Source organism: Pithys albifrons, chromosome 1 (assembly GCF_047495875.1).
Source record: "Pithys albifrons albifrons isolate INPA30051 chromosome 1, PitAlb_v1, whole genome shotgun sequence".
NCBI classification, from domain to species: domain Eukaryota; kingdom Metazoa; phylum Chordata; class Aves; order Passeriformes; family Thamnophilidae; genus Pithys; species Pithys albifrons.
The window spans coordinates 106,758,876-106,768,941 of record NC_092458.1 but is presented as its reverse complement, the minus strand read 5'-3'; the positions used below and the strand labels follow the sequence as shown (position 1 = coordinate 106,768,941).

Sequence of the window (10,066 nt, the reverse complement as noted above, 5' to 3'; positions counted from 1 at the left end):
TTTCAGTTAATAAGCAGAAGGGTATGTGAATAAAACATGGGACAGAGCTTTCTAAAGTAAAGCTGCTAATCTGATTTAGATTGTTTCACTTCCAGCTCTACAACTCCGTTTCCAGTCAGTAGCTCTGTTGAAGGTTATGTGTGCCTAAGTCCTTGAGGTATTTTTGTTGTCAGGTATTTGTGTTAACAGCACAGGTACAGAGAGTCCACTAACACATGAAATAAAGCAGATTTAAAAACCATCAAGACAATGCATTTTTCTCATTTATTCAAATCTTCTGCAGGAAGTAAACACTGAAAGATTTAAAAAAACTTCACACTGCAGTATGTACAGTTTTGTGACATCACATGAGGAAATTAATTTCTAATAAAAAAATGAGACCAGTTAGATAAATTACTGAAGACACATCACAATAAAATTGGTTGTGGTAAAATCCCAAATTCTTATGTATGGCAATGAAAATCAACACTCCTTTGTTTTACAGGGATGGAATAGTCCTGGTACAATATTTCAGTTATGCAAAATGGAGTCCTGAACTTACATGACTGATTATAGTTGTATGAGCACTTCATGTTTTAAAAGTAGTTTTGCATTTTTTTTCCAGACCCTTTTGATTTGAAGCACATTCTTTCACAAAGCTAAAATACCACAGCAGAAGTCATGTCCAGAAGTGGAATACTGTTGTGTTTTGAACTGACCTGACTTGTTAAGACATTTTTTTTGCCAACGCACAGATGCACAGGGTCCCCCATGCACTTTTCATGCAGCAGGTAATCACAACTTTAAATAAAAGTATTTTTCTATACATTCTTCCAGACTTGCAACTGTATACATACATGCAAAAGTTTTTAAACCTATGTGATCATATTTACACTTATACATGGAATATACATAACAAAAAAGATTAAAAGGGTTTTTTCCTTTGCATTAGAACAATACAAAATATGTATTTTTCATTAAGGAAACCACTATTTACATCACCTTTTAAAAACCAATTTCAACATATTATAGGTGTAACAAGTCAACATATTTACATTATATATAAATATATATAATATATACTTACCAGTTTACTCCTCTGTAAGATGTGGCAGAGAACAAACTGGTAATATCATGTCACTGACGTCAATGAGAGCTGAAATACTTTCACCAACATTTAGCAGGGAAAATTTAAACCACTCATTTCTTTCTTTTAAAAACATTTGTAAATTAAAAATCTAAAAACATTACTAAGAGTAGATGGCTAAGAAAAGTGAAAGTTATGGCTGAATTCCCTTTTGATCTCATAACTTTTATAAACTTCTCAAACTAAGCCACCCAGTTACATGATATCAGCAGAGAAGCCTTGCAGCAAAACACCTCTGATTCTGCCATCACGTGTTACCCCCCACTATCATTTCCTCAAACAGAGGAGACACCAGAAATCCGGTTAGCTGAGTCCTGTACACTTCCCTCTGGAAAGAAAAGGCGTATCTCCATTGTGATTACAAGTCAATCGCCAAATATATCTGGCTTGAGGGCTACACACAAAGAGGACGAGCCTGCAGATGTTCCCTCCAGCAAGGCATCGGACACCTAGCAACCCAACTGTTGCAAGCCTTCCCAGTTGAGTAAGATTAAAGTTAATTCAGGTTTAAAACCCAAGGGGCTGCAATTACAACTCTAAGTGTGGTATAGAGACAAATCCCTAACTCACTTCTTCACTGCTCTATGAGGTGGAGGAACTTTCCTCCAGCAGCCTCACCCAGCCACAACTGGGATTCCTTCTCCCCTCCCTCCCTGCTCCTTGGATGGTGAGATCACCCACCAGCACCCATCGATCCTGCACTGCTTTGCCTATACAGCTGCTGCTGCTGATATCTGACAAGACCCCATTTTACTTCTAATCTAAAGGGCTATAGGAGACAGGAGGTGCTGAGCATACCAAGTGCTGTTCAAGAGACGACCTTGGTCTGCAATGCATCTATGATGAAAATCATGGATCTTTGACCTGCTTGGGAAAACATGGCCAGCCCTCCAGTCCATCTGCTGGTGCAGCAAACCCAGCTCCCGCACCCATCTTTTCTGATGGAAAAGTCCCAAGGGAAAAAATAGTGACTCCTTTTTAATCACCCATGCTACAAGACAAAAAATTATTAAAGAGCCTTTGGTCCTAAGGTTTAAAGGCTGTAAATGCAGATGGGGTAGACTTAAAGAGGACCAGTCTTCCCTAGGGAAGGGGTAACACCAGTGATACTGGACAATTTCATACAGAAGACTGTTGCCCTCTTAACAGCTGACTGAGAGCACTCCCTCGGTATGTCCTGCTCTCTCTCAAGGGCCTCATCACTGTGTTACCTGCTGCTTGAGACTGCAATGTTTGCAAGATGCAAGATTCTTACATGAACAGCATATCCTAAACTTAAATTCTTGTACATTATAGTTTCCTGAAGTTTGTGAGAATGGCAATATTCTTTCATTAACATCATTTAAAAAGAAAGATAAATCCTTAACTGGTCAAACTGATAACATTTAACTTAAACATTTCATAGAACTTTCAAAACTAAATGTTCAAAAGTATATATTATAACAATAGACTACCCTAGAATAAATACATAGGTCAGCACACTGCTAGAATCCAATATCACTTTATTTAGGGCCAGATTCTCTTCCCTACTTTTCATCTCAACTTTGATGAAGTTCTTTTCAACCAGATTATTCCACATTCACTCAAGCTGCACGTTTCTGTGGAGCTCTTCAAGTAAATTATAACCCTGTATTTACTCCAGGGACCATCTATTATTCTATATGGTATATATTTCCTACCTATATACACATTGTTTCAAGAAAAATAATCAATTAAGACTTTAAAAGACATTTAATGGATGGAACAAATACCATCTTTTTAATATTTCTGCTGGGTTGACTCATATAAAAAGAATTCAGTTCCACTGTCAATCCAAAATATACTTTATCTCATTAATGATTACTCTATGAGACATCTGAATTGTCATTGGGCCACTTATAAATGCAATATTAAAAACAAACAAAATTTTATTTTTATATTATACTTCAGACAATGACATTTAAAATGATATTAGATTTGTGTGAGGTTTTAAAATATAAATCTTCTTTGTACAGCCCATTAATATATTATGCTTCACCGAAATAACACAAAAATATATCTTTAAATTGCTCTGTTATTTCTCATAAAAACCAGGGGGAATGTTTTATATCAGATACTGCCAAATATTTGTGTTCCCTAAAAGAAGGTATCTCCCAGAGGGGGTCAAAACAGAATAGTGGTGCATTTTGCAGCTGGCAGACAGGAGAAGTCCCTTTCAGTAGGAACTGCACTGGAAAGAGGAGAAAGGGATCCCAGGCTGGGGACAGGGATGAGATGGGGAACAAACAGCAACACAGTAGTCTGGGAAAAGGGTCTTCAAAACCAAACCAGACAGGAAAAAAGCAAAATGCCCCATCACTCATCTCTGCTACACAGACATGAGATGGACAGAAACAGCAGTTTTGTCATGTCATCAGCTCTCAGTGGTGACAAGTCAAAATTAAAACTGTGGCTTTCTTTATCTGTGCAAGCCAACTACTCAGCTGTTTGCTGATAGCAGAGGGGATTATCAGTGAAATTAAGAACCCAGAGAGAAAAAATTTTTTCCAGGGGAGTAAATAGTTCAGCAAAACTTCTGCTTGCCAATAATTCACATAATTTAGAGGAACTGGATTTTGTCCTCCTCCTCCCCCATGAGAAATAAGGGCTGCAAATGGAGTTAACACTGACAGCGTTAACAGGAAAGCGGTGCCACACAGCTCTTCCCCAGCCAGCAATTCTTTTCAGGTGTCTCAGCTTTGACTGCAATTTTCAGTTGCTCCCATCTCAGGCTGATACTGCCAGATGTTACAAATCGCAGCACAGGTGGGGATTGAGGAAAAGGGCAGAGGAGGATTTCTCAGACATGTACCAGTATCCATTATAGAACATGACAAACCCACAGTTTTATCTTCAGTGCAACCTGGAAAATTACTCTAAAACCAGGTTTTCTGCAGTGAAAGGGTAGTGCATTAGACCATGCATCAGCTGTTCAGAAAGTAATAAATATTGGCAGATTATGGATCCTTTCCCTGGTTGTAGGAAGAGGCCTACACATTTTTTATTAAAATCCTATTCCATCTTTGAGTGGAAGTCTGATGTGCTGCTTCAGTGTAGTTGATGGTGTTCTGCAGGGAAGCAGGATGGTGCTGAACAGACAATTCCACTCATCCACTTCACAAGCTTTCCACCATTTTCCTCACTAGACGTATGCACTAAGCCTTCTCAATCACACTACTCCAAGAGGCATTTTGGCTTTCCCCTTTTCAGTAGGGAAGGGGTAGGAATGTGCTGACAAAAGGACTCATGCAGTACTTGCACGGCCTATGAAAATCTGCCTTTTTTATAAAGACCTAGATAAAACCCTTAATCATAATTAGTAACTCATAACTATGGCTAAGAATTCTGAGGAAGGCATTTGTCAAGAGCAGGGTAAGGAAGAAAAATAGATTTTACACCACTATTCTGGCAGGACACAAACAAGATTTAAAAATAACAATACAAATTTTGGAAGCACTAAAAAATACATTTCAGTGCACTTCAATTATTAACACTGACGCAGGTTTTCCAATATGATGAGCTAATACCTTGGACGGACTGCTCCATTTCTTAAAAGTTATTCTTAAAATGTCACAAAACATGATAAACATTCAAAAAAAAAGTACACTGTCTCTATGCTCAGGCTTCAAAAAATAAGGATTATTTTACAGGGAGGGAGGAAACGCAGCATTACCACCACCTAGGCTGTATGCTTATACTTTGTTATACCAAAAACTTGCAGATCCAAATAAGACTCTGATCAAAGAGTACTCATAACTTAATCTGATACATATACAGAAACGTCTTGTACAAATTACAACCTTTCTAGTTTCCTTGTGACAATCTACTGTAAAGCAAATTTTATCTACATGTATTTTAAATAACATCACCAGAAAAATAAAAAGTTTATCAAATGAAAACATGTTTCAATTAACCATGCTTTTTTTAAAATCATGCTCAATTTATACAGTAGTCAAGTTCATACTAATTTTTCTTTTTTTTTCTTTTTTTTTTTTTAACAAAGATTCAAAACCGCTGATTGTAAACTCACTGAGGAGGCTGCAGTTTATTCTGGCTCTTTTTTGATTGTTCGCACTTTTTCCAGAAGTCCATGCACTTCTCCATTCACACCACCATGTTGATGAGAGGTGTTACTCCCCATATGGCTGTTGTAAGGGCTTCTTAAGTTACTAAAAGAAGTTTTAAGCTCTGTGTCAGATGGCAACTCCTCTTTGATTGTAACATGAGTTGAACTCTCAGTAAATGAAGGTTCATTCCAAATTTCTTTGTCATGTGCTTCTTGGCTACTAAGAGAGTTGCCGCCTTTCTGTAACATGTAGTACAATATTGGATTGGTTTTGGTCAGTCTCGGAGAGTCCTTCTCATAATCATTCTTGTCCATACCTGTGATCACCCATCTGATGGGCCCTTTTTCACTGGGCATGGAACACATGCTAAACTGGTCAGGCTCAAGCCTAGATAGCGTATTCCCCAAATGTTCAGGGAAGGGGGAACTGGCAGGGCTCTTTACTGCTACAGGATACTGAAATGTTCTATGATCTACACAATTGTTCTGTTGCACAGGGCTTCCCATCAACGATCTCACTGAAGAAATGGTGAATTCAGGTTTATTAATTGTTGCACTGGTTTTGTTTCCTTTTTTCTTGCCCTCCGTTAGTACGTTATTCCTATGTTGTGACAGATCTCTCTCACAGTTTTCTGAGAGTAGCAGCTGTTTCAACACATTAAAGCCTTTACTATCTCTAGACCAACTCCTATTTTCAGTTTCACTATTTGAACCATGGCTTACAGCATATTTAAATTCAGCATCACTTCTGCTGAATTTCAGTTCTTGCTGGTTAAGCAAAGGCCCGTACAGTGCCTCGGAAGGAGAAGTGTGATTGTTTGCAGCATCAGACACATTATTTTTCATCTTTTTTAATGGGCTTTCCAAAGGTTCAGTGTGAAGCTTCCTCTTCTTCGGTACTGTGCAAAGACTCTTAGATTCAAGGTGTGTCAGCTCATTGTTTCGGTGACTCCTGTCCAGCTCATCTGCAGGGTAACCATCTTGATTCTGTCTCAGCAACCTACTTAGGAGGCCATTTTTGGAAAAAGAGAAATCTTGAGGTGAAAGAGGCTCAGACTTCAACTCCTCAGATGGTGGAGAAGCAGCTGTGTTTCTCTGCAGTGAATGAACAAATCCTTGAAATTTATTACTCTTGCACTCTCTTACTTGTGCATTTGGATTATAAGGAACATTAGAATCTTCAGATGGTTCAGTTTTTATTTTCACCGTCAATATTTGCTCATTCAAAGCCTTATCTGTCTGTTCTTGAGAACTTTCATCTCTTGAAAGCATCCTCTCTTTCTTTTCACTTTTACCTTTATTGGGAGTTCCCAGAAGCAGCTGAAGGACAGTGCGCCTTTCAAGGAGATTTTCTATTTCCGAACCTGGAAGTCCTTGTTCCACGGGCGCAGGCTGACAACTGAATATTTTGTTATTTTCTTCATGGGTACTCAATTTATTTGTAAGCAGAGGGCTGTTCAATCTATCAATCAAGCCTACAGGTTTATCCATGTTCCCTGCTAGCAGCTGTTTGCTGGCTCTTTGTTCTTCACTCGACATGGAAGTCTGCATGCCGCACTGAGCCAGGTTCTGCAACAGCTTGCTGGCACTGAATGCTGAAGAGTTTTGGGGACTGTCATTCCTGCTCAGCTTGGCTCCTTGAATCTCTTTGCTTTTAGACAGGTCTATCAGATGTTTGGATGCAGGATTCATCAGTCTGTCTGGCTGGATGCTGCAGGCATATGGTGGTGAGCTGCGCTTGATGGCTAGCGATGGGTGTGAGAGATTTATAGGAGAGTCTGCTTTTGCAGAAGCCAGCAAAGGTGGAGTGCTTAATGGAGTCATTCGATTTGCACTGGGACTGTCAGTAACAGGAGTCCTTTTCCCAGTCTGAACAGTGAATTTTGCCACATCAGCTGCACTGTGTGGTTCCTGAGGGTCATTACTCTTGTCTATCTGTTCTTCACTCTTATGCCCAAGTAACAGCTGAAGCAGTGTTACTTTCTGATGGGGATTCAGCTTGGAAGCTTTGGGAGTGTCTTTCTCTTCCTTGTTTTCTGTACAGGAAACTTTTGGATCCCAGTTATTAAGCAAGGACTTAGTCAGGTTATCCAGGGATGCAGGTGGACCTGCATCTGGTTTATCTGTCCTCTGTTTGAAGGATAAGTCTATAGGAAGACAGTTAGAATGGGAGCTTTCATCATCACTGCTGTCTTCTGTAAAACTAGGATTGTTGTCTGAATACTCATCAACAGTTGTTGGTGTGCTACTGTCTTCAAAAATGCTGACTCTCTCACTCTGCTCACGCCCTTTCACATGCTTGGTGGTATTCTGGCTCTTCAGCAAATGCAAGAGCAAACTGTTGCTGGGAGAGGTTTTCAGGTTACTCCTTTCCACAGTACTTTTGTATCCCACAGTTTTGGGAGGTGAATGCATGATTCCCACCGAACTCTGAAATGGTGCCATATTGCTTTTGCTAGATACTGGTTTGGGTGATGATCCTGCCTGACCATTGAGATGGCTTGTCATTCCTTTTGCCAGACCGTATTGGCCTATGTCTTTCTGAGCACTTTCTTGCAATCTGGCCATGGCTGCAAGTCTCTCACTTGCAATCTGATTGGCGTTTTGTGCTTTCAAAGCGTGTTCCCTGGAGTACTGCTGCAAGTGGGCCTCGCTGGAAAGGAGCAGGGCGAGCTGGCTGCACGCTACGCTGGGCTTCGGGGAAGCAGCAGGGCTGGATCGTTTCTCCACCATGCTTGCAACAGCTTGCAATCTTGCAGCACATGACAGAGGCTCATTTATCACTTTAGGGCCACTCTGCACCGCATGAGGGGATTCTATAAACCTCTCTTTGGGCAGATTCTTTGTTATATCAGGCAAGCTGTTGTCCAGCTTCTGATCTTTTGCTTTGCTCTTCTTCAGCAGAGTCTTCAGGTGGCTGGATGCAACACCATAGCACCTTAAATCTTTCTCCACTTGTAAGGAATCATGGCTAAGGGAATACCCTTGCTCCTTAAGGCTCTGCCTAATCTGCTGTGACAGAGCAACACTCTGCAGCCTAGAGCTGAATGACTGAAGCAAAGAGGCAAGTAATGTGCTATCCTGTTTGCCTTTAGGCACATTTTCAACCATGCCAGCCAACAAAGCTTCCTTTTTCCCATCTAAATCCACAATGGAATCAGACAACCGCCTTCTCTTTGCTGCATTCCAGTCTTCTGAAGACTGCAACAGTCTTGCTTTTTTGAGGTGCAGCATGCCAGATCCCCGATATGTACTTGTATTAAGAGCTGGACCATTACTTTGACAGCTGGGAAATATATTTCCTGAAATCTTAAAGTTTTGATCCTCTCCGCTATGCCCAGTAGACTTTTTGTCAACTGCAGTACCTGAGCCTCCTGCTGCTTGATGCATTAGTAATCCTTCTAGGTAAGTTAGAACAACAGAATCCTGGTGCATCTCAGAGCCAAGCTCTTCTCCATGAGTCATGTTCAATAAAAGTTTCCAAAAAGGCTCTGGTTCTACTCACTTCAAAGATTAGCTTTGCTGAATAATTGAGAGGCAGAATTAAGAAAAAAAACAGGTAGATGTCTATAGTGTTTTCTCACAGACTTTCAGAAACAATAGAAAATGTCTTATTCTAAGAAAGCTTCTCCCAGTGTATACTGTTTGATGAGTCAGGCTTCCAATCATATCAATCTGCTGATATCTAGAATATTTATGAACGATGTCTAGGAGGAGCACTCAAAACATGGGTCCACAGAAATAAAGTTCCATTAAGTATGTACTGCCTTCTTTCTCCAGGAAGCTGGCTTGCTTTTCTTCTTTTTCCATCTCCACCAAGCACATAAAATTCCTAAGTGTGAAACACAAAACAGAAAGAAAATATTTAGGATACATTTTAAGTGCTTAAGACTTCTTTTCCTTTCTTTCTTAGGAAAAAAAAAACCAAACCACCAACCCCCCCCCAACACATTGTCTTAGGTAGAGATTAAGGACACATAAGCAAAGACCACCTTCCAGAAGAAACTAAAAATCAAGCAATGGGCAAAATGTATTATAACTAATTTAAAGGCTTTTGTGAAAACAACTCTAAGACAAAGTTTTATACTTGCTTGTGCAAGATGCATCTCTTCTCTTTTTAGTTGTGAAGCTGGTCAATGAAAGCATGAACAGTTGTCACAACAGTTCAATACTGCTACCATTACACCACACAGGTCTCCTCCTTCCCTCTTGCAGTTCTAAACTGGCATAAATATTCAACATGAGCAAAGGTAAGTGTCTTTCTGCATATTTAACTCTGCAATTTGCCTTCATAGACTAAAAGCCCATTGAAAACTTGTATTTACAAGTTTAAAAAGGATGTACACAGATGAAATCCTTGCCTCCTTAAAGTGAATGAATATTTTATGACTGATTTCCCAAAGGCTGTTTTTTAATTCAAAACCTACAGGCAACTAGGTGCCAGAAAAACATCATATCTGAAAAAACTAAAGAATGAGAAGAAAAATTAAATAAAGTTAACAGCCCATATATCCCTCTGTGCAAATACTCCCTTATTAGGCTTTAAGTCATTTAGAGAAACACTAAAAACTGAGCTACCTCAAAAAAAACCCCCAAAGTAAAACAATCCAGCAATGCATTGTAGTGCAAATGTGTATATCCACGTATTTAAATATCAAATGAAAAGCTGATAGCTATTACTGAGGTCTCAGTACTCCCCTCAGAAATACATGCCTACATTAGCCAGCATTTATGTGTTCATTCAAATATGTAACAACTTAAATGTGGATTCATCTAATTGAAAATTACTAATCATCTTATTGTTCCTTCAAAAACCTGTGCACCTCTGGGTGGGCTTTTGCAGAGTTTTGACCCAA

The 10,066-nt window shown here is 39.5% G+C and overlaps 1 protein-coding gene across 9 annotated transcripts in view; it reads right to left on the bottom strand.

The window, feature by feature from the left end:
- Nucleotides 1–245: 245 nt before the first annotated feature.
- NRIP1 (nuclear receptor interacting protein 1) overlaps nt 246–10,066 on the bottom strand; it is a 97,420-nt gene continuing 87,599 nt past the window's right edge. For all 9 annotated transcript variants that reach the window (XM_071563173.1, XM_071563183.1, XM_071563163.1 and 6 more), the window contains one exon: nt 246–9,042. In XM_071563173.1, coding sequence (XP_071419274.1) covers nt 5,190–8,675 — 3,486 coding nt within the window. In that variant the 5' untranslated portion in view covers nt 8,676–9,042 and the 3' untranslated portion in view covers nt 246–5,189. The remainder of the gene's footprint in view (nt 9,043–10,066) is intronic.